Here is a 16467-nt window from a genome sequence, read left to right on the forward strand (position 1 = left end):
TTAATAGATGAAGCTGACATGTCCTCCACTCTCTTCTGACCACTGATCTGAGCAATAGCCTGAGCAGGCAGAGCCTACACTCTGAGTGTGCACTTCCCGCTCCCCAAACTCTGAAGTCTCTGTAGACTCCTCACCCTTCTCTAGACCTTGCAGTTGCAGGGAGAGAGTTTCTTCCCTCTGCCACCAAATGTTCATTCCACCAACCCAATGGCATTGTCCCTTCTCACCACTGTCCCAGGCAGCACCCAAACACCCAGTAATCCTGTTCACATCAACCAATGGAAATCACTCCATGAAATCCCAGTTTCAATCCTTTATAAAAACTCTGTGGATTTATAGAGCGTTGATGTTTGGTTTTGGATCTTGACATCTACGTTCAGAAGAGTTAACCTGTGATTTCCCTTTACTGTGATGTCTATTGCTAGGTGGCATCCAAATTCTCCTGATCTGATGAAAGCAGTGTAGGTGTGTTCCCTCTGCATATGTTCTCTGGAAGAGGATGTCGGAGAGTGGCATCACTTCTAAAACACTTTGTAGAAATCAGAGGAAACGATCTGTGCCTGAGTTTGTTTTGTAGGAAAAAATAGTTTTACATTTGTTTTTTAATTGATGTTTACTTTACATATTGTAAAGCCCGCGAATCTTAAATGTCTAGCTTTATGGTTTCCTGTAATATAAATGCATCTGTTGCCAACACCAATTTGACACACAGAGCATCTCCAGGACCCTGGCAGCCTCCTATAGAAGGAGTTAAGAATAATATCTAACTTATTAGGTTACATGAATAAAATCATCTACTCCATGTATAGTCTAGGCACAACGATTACACATAATTAGCTCAGAAAGAGTGTGGCAGCGTCCTTGGAAGGTAGTTATGTTGCCTGTATGTACTATTACCACCACCCTGTCTCCGCTTTTGTGGCCGCATGCATTAGCGGTCACCCCAGTGTTTGGTTGGTTTTCCTGCGGTGCCAACAAGGAAGTTACGGAAGCAACGGAGAACATGTGCACTCGTTTGCTTTACCATTTTCATCCCAAGTGCCCTGCACTCACATTTCCTCTTCCTGTTCTTCTTTGCCCCAATTTGCTTTGTCTTTTCCTTCTTTTGAGTCCATTACAAAAAAATTTGTTCACAGCTGAAAGGAAGACAAGAATCAGGCATAACCAGAGCCACCCAGGGCAGGTAACCATTAAGTGGAGGATGCTGAGAGCAGATCCAGAATTCCCGGGGCCCCTCCAGCAGGGACCCTTCCGACTCCCAGCCCAGCTCCTGGCTGGGGCCATTCAGGGCTGCTCAGCAGGAGTCCGTGGTACAGACCCAGCGTAAGGGGCCAGAGCAACACTAAGAATGTGAATGAGGTAGGCTGCAGGAGGTTTTATAGACACTGATCCAAGGACCTTAAGTGCCTGTATGAGACCACATACTACAGGATGAGAATTATAAAGAGGGAATGGGGGAAGAGCTACAAAGAGGAGCTTATAGATAGCAAAAACAAAGTGAAAAGAGATGAAAGAGGAAATAAACTGCATGCACAGTTTTGCTCCCTGCATGTAATCCTGTGCATGGATAATTGTAGGAGTGGGGAGGAGGAAGCCTTGGGAAAGGACGGGGACAGTCAGGGTTGGGGTGAGAACTTGGACCCACTGCTCCTGGCAGGATAAAGGCCGACCTGGGGATGACTCTGTCTTCACCTCTGCAATGAGGGAATGGGTCTCTGTGATCTGCAACATATTTTTTCCCGCCTTCAAATTTCATAACTGTGACCATGAATGAACTCCTGTGTCATCTTGTCCTTACAAGAAGGCAGTCACTATCCGCATGCATTTCTGTGTGTGATGTTGCCTTCCTCAGTACTCATGACTCAGTACTCCCCTTCCACTTCTCTCCACTATTTAGTGTTCATCGTCCTTCTCCGTGTCAGCCTCTACCAGCCATGTTATTTTAAAATATGGGGACACCGGAGGAATGATCATGGGTACACTGCCACCCTCCCTCATCAATCAATTGATCAATTAACCAATCCATCCAAACCCAGGGGGCACCTGTAATGGGACTGGGGTTTTGTTGGGCCCTATGGGAGAGAATGGCAATGAGTTCCACATACTACCTGTCCTGTGCCTGGGGTAATTGCAGTTACTTGAAGATCGTTCTCAAAAAATCCCATAGGTTTCCTAGCCCCCTAGAGAGCATGAACATGAAATCAGAAGTAAGCTAACTTGTCTAAATTCCCTTAGTCTATACGTGGGGCAACAGGGGCTCTACAGCTGATGCGATCACATAAACACACACTACCTGCCGGAGTTTGCCCTGAACCTTGGAAGGACTGGGAGGGTGGGCTTTGGGCAGGCCTGGGGTAGGCATGACCAAGGTGTGGGGGGCAGGGCCAATGTGTGGCTGAGGCAGTGGGTTCTGAGAGGAGCACTGACTCCCTGCCCTGCTGCCCAGAGAGAGGTTGTGTCCTGTGGTCAATGCCAGGTGACCAGGTCAGCAGGGCTGTAAAAGCTGGTGTGTGAAATGGGCCCAGCAGCTCCTCATACAGTCCTCTAGAATCCCTGCCGGCCATGGAGGGTCTCCAGGGCAGCTGCACATGGGCCTCTTTCAGATGGAAGCACATTCACAGTTCAGACTTGGGTGAGGTATGGAGGCTGGGATGAGCTAAAGGACATTGGAGCATATGCATAATTCCAGAGGAAAGGTTCTTCAACTCACCTAGCTATGGAAGTGGCCTTTAAGGAGGAGCAAACAGGACAGGAACATAATGTTACTAGTTCTGTACGTTAAAAGGGAGAGAGTTGACCTCTCATCTACCTCCTGGCTCATGCTAGAACTTTGTATCCAGATTCAAGTGTCTGTTGGGTCGCACCAGATTACATCCATCAAGGTTAATAACAAGAAAGATACCAAAATCCCAAGAGGTGCTAATGAAACAGAACCTAAGCTTTGACATCTGGCAGTGGGAAAGAGAAGGAAGTACAGGTTTCAGGGGAAAGAATTTTTTTTTTTTTTAAAGATTTTATTTATTTATTCGACAGACATAGAGACAGCCAGCGAGAGAGGGAACACAAGCAGGGGGAGTGGGAGAGGAAGAAGCAGGCTCATAGCAGAGCAGCCTGATGTGGGGCTCGATCCCATAACGCCGGGATCACGCCCTGAGCTGAAGGCAGACGCTTAACCGCTGTGCCACCCAGGCGCCCCCATGGGAAAGAATTTTTAAATAGGAAAGCAAAAATGATTGCAAACACAGCACACCTGATGCCTATGGACTCCATTCCTCTTACTAATATGTCATTAAAATATGAAATGAACAAATTAGACTTGTACATATATTTCCCTACCCCTTCTGCTTTCCTATCCACCTTCCTCAGTCTCCAGAGCAGCAGGTGCAACCCAACTGTACCCGGAACCCTCTTGCATTGCTTCCTACCTGAGTGTTGTTCCCTACCTGGAGAGTCATCCTCCTCACTGCTGGAATCTTGAATGCTCTCCACAAGAAAATCTATAGAAACACAAATATGATATATAGAAACACATCAATTAGAGGGGCTCACCCTTTCCTCCTCCTCTAGTTGAGGTTGTGTGGGTCATACGGCATCAACCTGATATTTCCTGTGGGTTCTCAGAAGTTCTCTATACTTGGTGGAGTCAGAGCCCTTCAACAAGAATTGATCACAGTTACAAACCTTCGAATGAGACAGAGATGCTGAATGAATCAGCTTTCACACTCTCAGTTCTACAGGCACATTGCAGCTCTTACCTCCAAACTTACCACCTGAGATTCAAATTAGTATGCGCACATTTGAAATGTGGCTAGTGTGACTGAGCAATGTGGTGTTATTTTAATTCGCTGAATGTTGGTGTAAAATTAATTATAAGCAGACACATGTGGCTAGAGGCTAGCACCCTGGAGAGCACAGTTCTAGAATCCAAAGATGAAAAAGAGGTCACTTGCCCTCCGCTGGTTGTTTCTTGGTTGTAGTTTGCTGGCCTGATCTGATCATTCATGTATAGGCACTTCTGGGCTCGTGCACACATGACAGGCACAACTTAAGACTCTGGGACACTAAACAGTAAGGTCAACCACCAGGTCCTAGAGGAAGCGACCTACAGAAATCCCAATGTCACTGCATAGAAACAAACAAACAAACAAACCCTAAAATATATATGGAACCACAAAGGACCCCTAATAACCAAAACAATCTTGAGAATGAAGAACAAAGATGGAGTCCCCACACTTCCTGACTTTAAAGCATATTACAAAGCTACGGTAATCCAACAGAATGGTACTAGCATAAAAACAGGCCGATAGACCAGTGGAACAGAGCAGAGAGCCCCCAAATAAACTCACACGTACATAGATAAATGATCTGTGACAAGGGTGCCAAGATTGCACAATGGGGAAAGTAAAGGAGGCACGGAGTGAACACTGACACTCCCTAACCCAGCTGTTTAGGAGATTTGCAACAAGGGTGATGGGCACCAAGCTAAAAGCCAAGTTTTACTTTAAATTCCTATTTGCCACTGTATCTTGGGTATGGACTTACAGGATTTGAGCATTTCTCATGGTATGGTGATGTCATAAATTACATTAAATTATCTTCCTGATTCTTAACTGCTCTGGGCCATGTACAAGCAATGACCTCAGCTATGACAGCTGTTGGCCTGCACTGTCCTACATGGGGCCTCTTAGCTCTCAGAATCAGTGGACTGACCAGGAGCATGTGGACTTTCTATGTGAGTTTCACTCTAATGACTATGCCAGAGCTGGCTGTTAAATCCATTTATAGTTGTTCTGGGTTATGTGACCACTGAGGCCACCTTATAATGTGGTCAGTGTTTGGGAAATGTGTACACTTCAGTACTTTGGGAGTGTACACGGATGGTGAAACCCCCCTGCCCTGTGACTAATGATCCCGTAGCTGAGTGATAAGTGCAGATCAGTAGCACAGAGCATCAGCAATGGGGATACAGGCCTAGGTCCACACTTTTGACTTTCCTACTCAGGAGGTCAAGACCTGGGACAGTCTTTTCTGCTCTATCTCCGAGGAAGGGAACATTCAACAAACTTCCAGGCACAGTTGTGGTGATGGAGGAATTCGGGATTGTATGAGTAGCTAGGGAGGAGGACTGGCTCTTCTCCTTCCTCCCACATACAATAGCTGATGACGCTTTAAGATTCCTTAGTTCAGGAATGAATATGAGAGTCTATATCTTTTACGTTACTGTAGGAAGTAAAAGAACAAACCACACTCTTGGGCTCTAAAAGAAAAAAAGGCTTTAATATAATAATATTTGAATTTACCACTTACTATTTAAGAGAATAAATATTGCCCCCCGTCAAATAACTAAATAGATGGGAGGAAGGGGTGTGGAACACATGGGGCGCATGCACCGCAAATCCCCAGCTGCTGAGGAATCCCTGCAGGGCCACTGGACACTTGCTCAGCCCTGAGGTTGACTGCGGCCAGTTCTTCTCCTTCTTGAGTGCTGCTGACCAGCTAGGACCAGGGCTCCAGCTGGCAGGACAGGGTGTAGCTAAGGACAGAGGGACACCTGTGAGTTGCCCAGGAGCTTCCATTCAAGAGTCCCTGCCAGTGTTTGCCCACAGCTGGAGTCTGGCGCCCCGGCAACAAGGCCTGAGGCTGCCCAGGGAAGGAGGATCCCAGGAGTGGCCAGCAGAAAGAGTCTACCCCGAACCTCACCGACCCAGATCCTGATGGGCCTCACCTCTCAGCCTCGCTGAGCGACTCCATAGCCTGGAACCAGGCCCGAAAAGAATCCTTGGGCTCTAGGGTGTAATTCTTGGCAGCCACCTGGAGCAGCACGATGTCCGTCATGACTTGGTATTCCTGAGCAGAGAGAGAAGCACAGGATGTATAGGGAGCCTGGGGGGGGGGGGGAGCTGCAGGGTCTGGTGAGGGTTGAGCAGCAGGACCGGGGACCCATCCCAGGTCCTGGCACACATGGCCACCCTCCAGCCTAGAGGTTCATCCGGTCTCCACCTGTTCTCAGAGGTGAATATCAGTAGCCTCTCCTCCGGGAAGTTCTCCTGGATGCCATGTGTCTGTCCCCATCTCCTAATGGGATGGGTCTTGCACTGCTTTCTTCTCAAGGGATCCCAGGAAATGTGAGGTGGAGGGCATGGAGCCAAGCAATGTTCTTCCCAGGGACATCTCTGAGGCCCACTCCCTACCCTTCCCTGCGGGAAGCGCCACATATGCTCACCTTATTTCTTTTGTGGTGGTTGATCTCATTCCCCTGGAAAGCAGACAAAGTCCATCAGAATGAGGCCCCTGGTTCTTAGGAGCACTTGATTCCCATCCCTTCTCATGCTGCACCATGGCCAGGACCCGTGAGGGGGCCGTGCATACACAGATAGCGGGCCTGGGATGTAGGCCAGGCTCTGGGGTCCAGAGAAAGGAGGACATGGGACAGATGGACTGGCTACAGGTCGGGACCCTGCAGCACCACCCTCTCGGAAGACAGTAGGGGAGGCCGAAGCCTCAGGCAGGAAGGGGCTGCTGCGGCTACTGAGGTGCTTGCTGACGTGGAGGGTCCTGACTTCATTCTCCCCCCACGGGCAAACTCACCGGGGGAGGCTGAGGTCCACTCAGACAGACCTCACGCAGCTTTGCCTTCAGGAAGCTCTGCTGCTTCACCAGTCTTCGGCACCGGGAGCCGTGGCCTAACTGCAGCCTCACCTCGCTCATCCCTGAGATGGGCAACAGCCCCCAGGCTCACAGGGTAGCCGTGAGGCTGTCATGAGGGGAGGTTTGCCAAGTACTGAGAGCTCAGGGCTCAGTACAGGGGCGCTCTGCTCCCAAACCTCCGGATTCTGGTCCCTCCCCCACAATCCTCAGGCTCACCCACCTCCAGATAGTCCTCCATTGCAATATCCAGCATCACCAGTTCAGTGAGGAAAGTGCCAAGTTAGGGGACAACACCCTGTGTCATGAGCAGTAGGGTTGGGATGAGTCCCTGCTCTCTGGTGCCCACAGGGACCCTCCACTGAAAATGCTGCAGCCTCCTGGCCCACCCCAGTTTCCCACATGGAGCAGCCTAGGACCCTTAGCAGTCTCCCCTCAATTCCCTTTCCCCTCACCCTCCAAGTACATCATACTCTTCCTAATCACCTCCAGGGCCTGCTTTTAGAAAATCACAGTGTATATAGTCCTGGGCTCCTCCCCATCCCGAAACCCATTCTGGATCCAGCTTTCTAGACCCTCCTGCTGGTCACTTTGAAACAAGAATTTTAGAAGCAACAGGAAGTGGAGCTGGAGTGGAAGTCCCACCTGTACTGATTTGGAGGCTTCCAGCCCTCAGGGAGAAGCCCCTCTCCTCTGACTTTGGAGGCCCTGGGCCTCAGGCACACTCACGTTCTTCTGCAGCCTCTTCTTCTAGGCTCTCCGGAGGGCCATCACCAGGGTGGCAGATTTATTAGATGGTTGCTCCTGTAGGGCCAAGGACAAGATCCTTGAGACCGTAATACCCTCAGTCCACTTGCCCCCACCATCTTTTAATTCAGACCCTAGATATCTGACTTAAGTCAGCTGATAACTGATAAACATTATCCTTAAGCATGCCATGTGATGATTCTAGAAAAATCTCAGCTCCAACATTCACTCTATGTGTGACCCTGAGCTTGAAGCCTGGCCTCCCTGAGCCTGTTTTCTCATCAGGAAAAGTGAGAATTCTACCTACCTCCCATCGTCTCCTGAGGACTCAGTATCGTATTACTATCATTATTGTTGTGGCCCTCAACCCATCCCAACCCCTTCACTGAGCAGAGCCCTGTCCTCTGGGCTTTCAAGGTTTGTACAGGTGTCCATCTGGACTAGCTGTTGACACAGAGAGACAGGGTGTCTAGGCTAGGGAATCTGGTTGAGCAGCACCTGGTTGTTCCACCCCCAACGGAATCTTCACCCCAACCTGTCACCACATTCATGCCAAAGGCTTCCCCTCTCCAAGGAATGCTTCAGGCCATTCCCTATTTCATCCATGCAGGACCCTGTTCCCTCACACCCTTCTTCTCTTTCCAGACCTGCACCTTCCATGCTACCTTGATGACTAGTTTCCTGCTCTGTGGGTTGTCTTCAGTGCCCAGCTTTTTAAAGTTTTGAAAGCACTTCCTGAATAGAGGGAAAGGAGGCAGGACGATTGGAGGAATAATGTGGCAGGGTTGAGTGCAAGTCCCTTTTATTTGAGAACCCCAAAGTGTCAAATTGCCTGGATAACAGTTTTCTCTGGGTTCCTCTGAGCACTAAGGTCTTTGTAGGACATGGGAGAGAGCTCTGATGTAGGTCATCCTATGACTCCATTCCCATATTAATTGAGCAGCTCTGTTTTGGTCAATTTTGGTTTCAATTGGGCAGAGTTTAGTGGTTGTAAAGTAAACACATGAAAATATTTATTCAGCTCAGCCTTGTGGGGGAACATTTAGGAAAACTGATTTCTAAAGCAGGAGACATGGTGGCCTATTCTCCAGAGAGGCTGAGAGACCCGCCTGCCAGCCCAGGTCCTGTAGTCAGGGATTGCTGCTTCCGAGGAGGTCCAAGCTGGCTGAGGGGGAAGAGGACAGGCCTCTGGGAGACCCCTCATCCATCCTGGTCCATCCATGCAGAGAGACCGTCTCACCTGGAAACTTTCTCCCATGTCTTCTTGAGGTGGTATATTGAGACAGTCTGCAGAGCCGAGACGATGGCATTCAGGGAGTAGTAGTTCTGCAGGATTTGACAGGCCTGGGGAGGGAAGAGAATGAGCTGTCACGTGGGTAGAGGAGGCTGATTTTCTCTAGAGCTTCAGTCACCCTCAGTTTAAATCACTCCTCCTGGATGAAGCAGATGTCCAGGGACCTGCCGAAGGGCACATATAAGGCCCAAAGAGTCCCAATGCTGAGAGACAAAGGATTTTACCTCAGTCCAAGGAAGAAGTCAAGGAGGAACAGAGCATCCCAACATTGGGCCATGCAAGTCACAGTCAGCCTCTGGAAGGAAGAGCCTAGGGACTGCACAGTCCCTAGGGCAAAGACCAGGGCCTTCCACCCTGAGACCTGATCAAGGGAAGAGCAGTGCCCGAGACTCAGGAGAGCACCTCGGCTGGGCTTCCCGTTGCATACCTTGGCCACCTTGATCCAGTGCTCCACCACCATGGCCCTGTCCCGGGCTGTCATGCTTGGGTTGCCAAGGCAGGTGGTGATGACACACTTGGCCACACCGTTGAACTGGGCGACAGTGGCCCGGACTGTGGGTGCCAGGTGCTCATTGCCAGGCTTATTGCGCTTGGACCAGACGGAGTCCAGGCACTGATGGGGCAGCAGCTTCTTGAACAGCTCCTAGAGAACAGGGGGAGGTTTGTTCACCCAGCTATTTCACATGCAAGACTAGTGTCTTAGATAGGGGTCACAGGTCAGAGCTAGAGCTCAGAAAGCTGAGAATGTGGCCTGAGCCTGGTTGGAGTCCCTGGATGTCACTCCATTCTTTTTCACTGAGGGGCCCAGGACAGGATGGCCCAGGAGCAAATAGAGATGAGGGAAGGAAGCAGGGCATTTGCATCCTGATCATCCTCACAAACTCCAAGCTCCACGCTGCTGTTCAAGGTGGCTCCTCCCAAGGGGGACTCTTCCCCTCCAACTATTCATCCCTCTGGTTCTACTCCCCTCTCAGATGCACATTCTCACATGATAGCTACAACCACAGGTTTATCTATCTGCCCTGCACTTAAGTACACATCAGATACCTAGTAATTGCTAAGGGTACTCAGCCTCCAAAACAAGCGGGTGGGCGACCCATGGACTTGACTGAACACAGGGAGCTGCCCTCCTCCACCCACGGGACCAGGGCCTGCCCATTGGTCTCTCCATTCTGGCTCATTTCTTCTCCCTAGTACCTCCGTATCAGTGCTTATCAGGGTCTCTCGCTACAGTCCGCAGCTGGACAGTGAAAGCTTGGGGCTAAGCGCCTTGACGGGTTGACAGGGTTGGGAAGTGGTGGAGCTGAGATTTGGTCCCAGACCATAGGAGTCCACATCAGGGAAAGGCAGGTGTGAGGCAGCCGAGAGCAGAAGAAACGCTTGTCCCTGCCCCACCCTGAGAGCCTAACTGCTCACCGTATCCATATATGTGAGTTGCTCTGTCACAAGCCTGGAAGGGAAGTCCAGGAGGTCAGGCTTCTCCTCACCCAGCTGGTTCTTTGGGGTGACACAGCAGGAACCATCTGGGGTCACAGTGGGCTCTATGTCTATTGTCAGAGCTGGAGTGAAAATTCCTGGGAAAGCTGATGGTCCAGCTGACTGCAGCTCAGCACCCGGCACACATGGAGATGATGGGAGCATGTGTTCCAGTTCTGCAACAGCTGATGGAGGGGAGGCTGGCTCTGACACTGCAGGTGATGGTCGATGCAGAGCTGGGGTTGCCTCTAGCTCCATAGAAGGCCCTTTTTCTGGCTCTGCAACTGGAAGGAGCCCTGGAGCTGGCACTGGAGCAGGTTAAAGAGAAAGGTTCATCCACATCACTGACTTTCCATGTGCCTTTCCAAAAACAGGACATATACCATGGCCTTAAGGAGGGCACGTATTGCATGGTGCACTGGGTGTTATACGCAAGTAATGAATCATGGAACTTTACATCAAAAACTTGGGATGTACTGTATGGCGACTAACATAACATAATAAGAAAATATTAAAAAAATATATCCAATGAATTTCCAATCCATGAGCCCCATTCCAGATAGCCTTCCCAAACTGCAATCTCCCTTACCCTCTGCCTCTACAGGCTCCAGAAGTTCCCGCTGCAGCAGGAGAATGGGGGCATGGTTTTTCAGGTCCCAGTCATGGCACTTCAGATGTACAGAACCCCCCCCCCCCCTTTACCTCAAGTCATATGTGGAGCACAGTCAGAGGCCTGGCCTTTCATTGCACGTGCTACTCCCACAGCACCGTTCTTTCTGTGTGGGTCCCAGAAGATGGCCCCAGGCCACTTCCAACCCCTCTGTAGCTGTCTTTGCAGTGGTTTGCTCATCCAGAAAACCTGAATGAGTGGTTTTTCCACTTACACTCTTCACGGCCATAGGTCTAGTCTACTCTGTCTTCCATGCAGACCAGTATCAGGGCTTAAGTTTGAGGCAGATTTGTGAGTGGTCTGCTCACCACAGCTTCTATTATTGGCCCCAGTTGTGGTCAGCAGAGGTGGATACGGAAAGGAGCAGGCAGAGCAAGATGAGACCACCAAAGGGGTGGATGTTTTAGGCACCAACTCAGCCCAGATTGTGCTCTGCTTCCCAGAGGGCTTGAAGGCCCATCCATAGCTCTTTTTGACTCATTTGCTTCTTCAGGAAGCCCCCCAAATTCAGCCCTCCCATGGAAACCAAGAGATCTGTGAGATCTATGGCTCTGAAAGTCCCTCCCCAGCCACAACCCCTGTATCTCCCACCCTGCTTTGTGGAGGCAGCAGTCTTTCCTTCTGGACCGAAAGACCGTGTTTTTACTTGTTATAGTCCATCATAATGGTACAAACACGGGTGGATCTAGTCACACCTAGAGTAGGCCATGAAGATGTCACATCTAATGAACTATGGACATGGGTGCTTATGATGTGTAGAGTGACTATCTGACCCTCTGACTAAAATTGAGACCCAGACATTGTATCTACTTTGTCGACTGAGTTATCTTAGTGACTGGAAAGTGCCTGCATTACTACATGCCTAATACATATTATTGAATGAATGACTCCTAACCAGTACTTTCCAAATACTGAGTGGACCTTGGGCGGCTCTGCCTGCCCCCAGTGACTCCCTAATCTGGTCACATAAAGGACCAGTGCCAGGACCAACTAGATGGAATCTCAGAAGTCCTTTGCAAACAGGAAAACTATGAGCTTTCCATTTGCTTTTGTAAACCCAGAAGGGCCACAGGCCTGTGAGGGTTGAGGTTGAGAGCTGCTTCACTGGAGAGCGAGAACTACTAAACATGAAGATGCCCAGCATGTTCAGCAGCCTTTTCTACAGAGCCAGGCCCCAGATAAGCCCGTGCCGTGTTTTCTCCCATGATTTCCTACAGTAACCCTATGAGATTCAGCCTCTTACCACCCCATTTTTCAGAAGAGGAAAGTGAAGCTCAGAGAGGTACAGTGACATTCCCAAGACATACAGCTAGTAGGTGGGAGTCTCACTCCTGTGCTGTGCCTGGGGTGGGCATTCACCTGTTGAACTGCTGGCCCAGGACCTGTTGGGGTGAAGTGAACACATGGTATTATGCAGAAAATTGTGATATTTGATATGTTTATATCTGGGAAGAATGGTACCAGGGAGCGTACGAAATGCTCCACTGTGCCTTCTCTGAGCATCAGCATCGTGCAGGCCTCGTCCAGGGACAGGATTACTTCTTTTTCCCCACCAGAAAGACGGGGGGGGGGGGGGGGGGAGCGCAGTGTACTCAGCTTCAACTCCATGAACCACCAGGAAGATCAGGGTCTGGCGTTCAGACCAGAGACTCCCAACGCTTCGGGAACTTGTGCAAGAAAAGGGACTTGAAGGCCCGCCCAGAAAAGGGCTCTAGGCTTAAAGGTGCAATTGGCTTTAGGGGTGAAATGATAAACCATTGTTCCCTTTAACCCATTTTGTTAGTTGAGCAACAATAGCATTTCTCTCTTTTAATAGCCTTTATTAAGAACTCTATGCCTTTAAGTCATCGGTAAACATCCCTACTGCAGACAGGAGAAAGCAGAAGCTTAGCATCTCCAACGCTGCTTGAGATCATAGACGTTGGGCCTGAGAACTGTCCAGAGCATGGAATGCATGGCATTCCTCCCATGCTGATGAGGCCTGGTCTGTTCCTGACATGGGGAGAAAGGTTCAGGGGAAACCACCCTCCTTGGCAGGCCACAGGGCAGCCAATTGTTTCTAGTGTGGGTTCTGGCCTTGCCCTGATCATCTGTGGGTCCTGAGAAAGGACATGAATTTGGACCCATTCTCACCCCAGACCAGCACTGGATGTTGTTGGTGGCCTGATGCACCTGCTGCTTGTCAAAGGAGATGAAGTAGCTGAACCCTTGGAGCAGCTCATCAAAGATGTCCTGGGTGGAACTCTGAAAAGATAGAGCCAGCTACCTGGGCCAGGAGGCATCAGAGGCCTTCCACCCAATCTGTGGTTCTATGTTCTGGCAGATCTAGCAGCTAAAAATGTTTGTTAAGACACTTAAGTGTTCCTTGCAGCATTGCTGAAATGGCAACAGAATTGAATCATGTCAAGTTCCACCAGCCTTGAAAGGCTGAATTACTGTGGCTGACGACCTCCTTTACGGAGGTCCAAAAAGACATATAAGGACACAGCTTGTGACCTGGTGGACCTACAATGATTTGATGTACTCTGAGAAATGACGCGTTATAGAGAAACATATAGAATGACTTCATCCCACCATTCCTTTTATGTTCAATCACCCTATTTAGTGTGAGGATTTATAAGGCCTTAGACAAGTTCTCCAAGGACAGTGGAGCTGGGTTCTACACAGGATACCTGGGTGAGTAGGGAAAATAATAAAAACAGTACAAAGACACTCATGGCTTCGGGAAAAGTAAAATAAAACACAACAAAACAAAATAACCTACGCCCCTAAACTGCAAAAAAAACATTAATTATATTCTCTACCATTCCCATATATGTGAAGAGTCTTCCTACCTTATCCCATAGCTGGTGGTGGAGGTGTAGATGTTGGGATTACTTTGTGGTTGGGCCTGAGGGACACTCATGTGGAAACACTATAGGAGGGCCCTAGGTCTGTCCCCATATTTGTGTGGGGGCCCTGGGTGTGGAGAACCCTCTTCCCATTCTCACCTCAGGCAGCACTGATCCTGGGTGGTCTGGTGCACCTGACACTTGTCTAGGGAGTTGGAATAGTTAAAGTCACAGACCAGCTCATCAATGATCTCCTGGGTGCAGCTCCGAAAATGCAGTGCCCCATATATATGGGGCCAAGAGACATTAGTGGCCTCACGGGACATTGCCACAAGGGGCCACCCCCATTAGAAATCGTGTTCTCCAGTTAAGGCTAAGAGAAGCAGCAGAAAAGACATCCAACAAAGAGGAAGCCAGATGAAACCCTAGGGCTCATGATTAACATACAGGTGGTTGAGCTTGGTCCCCAGCACTCAGCTTCTCATCCTGCCTGCTATGACCTGGGGTGTGAACATGAAAGATGGGCCAGGTTCCAACACCTGGCAGCTTGCTTCTGCCCAGGAAGGGCATCCTTCCTCTGCCCCCTCCTCTACACACACATACACATACACACACACACTTAGTGAGGGGCAAGAGGTGTGGGCCTGCTGAAGTAGGATCACTGTTGTTGCCTGCTCTCCAGTGGGCTGCTCTGAGCTGCCCTGTGTTACCTGTTGGTGTCTCCTGCCACATGTCCAGAGGGCTCGGAAAAGCGGGCTGAGACGACGACTACAATGATGTGAAAGTCTTTCTCTCTGGACTTTCTGGGCCAAAGCCCCTGAAAGTAGGAATACAGCAACAGAACATCTTGTTCTCTTGAACGTCTCGAGTCAAGTGAGCTGGAAAGCAGGCTTTCTTTGAATGGATGTGCCTGGTTACCAGAGTTCTAAGTTCAATTGGGGCCTATCACCAAGGAAGTGAGGTCGCTTCTTCAAGATTCCAGTACCTTGGCCTCTGCCGTCTCTTGGCAATGAACTGTTTACTTTTCTCCCCCATGTCATCTCCTTAACTGTACACTATGAGCCAAAAATGCCATAGCCACCACTCTCTGGAAATGTAACCAGGGTCTGAGGTTTCAGGAGACAGAGCTGAATTCAGACCTTTTTTCTTTGTTTTCCCAGTTCTGAGTCCTAAATCATTGTGTCTCTCACATATTCCCCACTTTCCCAAGCTGCTTAGTGGGGATCAGGCTAAAATCCACTTCTTAGAGACATCATCAGGTGTATGTGGATAATGTAACATGGGTGGGGTGGTCCCCTGTGTATCTGAAGCACAATTTTCAGGATGGAAGAATTACAAGAAGGGGTGGGACTTGGCATGGAGGGCCGCTCAACAGAGGCCTGGGTTCCAACAATGTAATATTGGAACACTTTCCCACTTGGCCTTGTGTAAATGTGGGCACTATGATGGGGTGGAAATGAACGAAGAAGCAGATATTGCTGTCCTCTGTAGTTAAACTGTTCAATTGTTTCCCATTATATTTAGAATGAGACCCAGTTGCCTCATTTTTTTAAAATTTTTTAAAAAGATTTTATTTATTTATTTGACAGAGAGAGACGGCCAGCGAGAGAGGGAACACAAGCAGGGGGAGTGGGAGAGGAAGAAGCAGGCTCCTAGCGGAGGAGCCTGATGTGGGGCTCGATCCCATAACGCCAGGATCACGCCCTGAGCCGAAGGCAGACGCTTAACGACTGTGCTACCCAGGCGCCCCAGTTGCCTCATTTTTGTCTATGAGGGGCGCAGCCTTCACAGTGGCTCCCACCGATCCAGACTTGTGGTATAGGCATCACTCTCTACCCATTAGGTGGTTAGTTACTGGCTTCTGACCAATAGGATGCAGCCAATGTGATGAAATGTGATGTCTAAGTTTCAATTGCAAAGAGTTTCTAACTTCCTAGTTACTTTTCTTGTGGTCTGCGTCTCACTCCCTTTCCCTTTTTCTTCTTGATCTCTGAACCAAAAATCGAGCACAGATATTTTGAACTGCCCTGTGTAGAAGCACACATGGCAGAGAACCTGGCCTGTGCCAAGGCCAGAAGACACAAAGGAACTCAGATTCTGAGTCCAAACAGCTTCCCGAATCATGTGAGCCAACTTGGGAGAAAATCCTCTGCCAGTCTAGCCTCAGTCACTGCTACAGCCTCTGACACACCTTGAGCCTGGGGAACTATGCTTATTTGTGCCTGGACTCCTCACCCACAAAAACTGTGAGAAATTAAATATATACATTTTAAGATTCAGGCTACTGGGGCAAGGCAGTAACATAGGAACAATAGATAAGTAACAGTCTCCCAGGCCTCAGCACCTCTCCCTGCCTTCCTCCCTCCCCTCTGCTCTCCTCCTAGTGTCCCTCCAGCCATGGGGGCTGCCTTTTTCACCTCCTCTGGCCAAACCAGCTCTGTTAGTGAGTGTCTGCAACAGCGGTCCCTTCTTTCTGACACACTGCACACAGACTTGTGCAGGTCTAGCTCCCTTTTGTCAATCTGTTTTCAGCAATGTCACCCTCAGTGAGGCCTTTCATATTTTCCTATCCAATGACTTCCCAGCCTTCCTTCATTACACACTTCAGTCGTCGTATATAGCACTTGCTCTTTTCTTTCACGTCTTTGGTTTGTGCTTTGTCCATCTCTAGACTGTGAGCCCCTAAAAGCAGGGAGCTCTTGGTATTTTCAGCTCTCCTCATGGGTCCACCAAGGTACCTGGCATAGGGGAGTGCTTAGGGTATAGTTACTGAATGAATAACGGAGAAGATCTTGGAGCCCACC

The 16467-nt window shown here is 49.4% G+C and overlaps 1 protein-coding gene across 1 annotated transcript in view; it reads right to left on the reverse strand.

The window, feature by feature from the left end:
* Positions 1 to 5256: 5256 nt before the first annotated feature.
* Positions 5257 to 16467, reverse strand: part of LOC125281948 (ral guanine nucleotide dissociation stimulator-like) — a 71093-nt gene continuing 59882 nt past the window's right edge. Inside the window, exons 3-10 of the mRNA XM_057312858.1 lie at positions 12140 to 12214; positions 10103 to 10470; positions 9114 to 9329; positions 8633 to 8736; positions 7375 to 7449; positions 6224 to 6943; positions 5726 to 5847; positions 5257 to 5533 (exon numbers count right to left, since the gene is read on the reverse strand). Coding sequence (XP_057168841.1) covers positions 7416 to 7449; positions 8633 to 8736; positions 9114 to 9329; positions 10103 to 10470; positions 12140 to 12214 — 797 coding nt within the window. The 3' untranslated portion in view covers positions 5257 to 5533; positions 5726 to 5847; positions 6224 to 6943; positions 7375 to 7415. The remainder of the gene's footprint in view (positions 5534 to 5725; positions 5848 to 6223; positions 6944 to 7374; positions 7450 to 8632; positions 8737 to 9113; positions 9330 to 10102; positions 10471 to 12139; positions 12215 to 16467) is intronic.

This window comes from Ursus arctos, unplaced genomic scaffold (genome assembly GCF_023065955.2).
Source record: "Ursus arctos isolate Adak ecotype North America unplaced genomic scaffold, UrsArc2.0 scaffold_16, whole genome shotgun sequence".
Classification (NCBI taxonomy): domain Eukaryota; kingdom Metazoa; phylum Chordata; class Mammalia; order Carnivora; family Ursidae; genus Ursus; species Ursus arctos.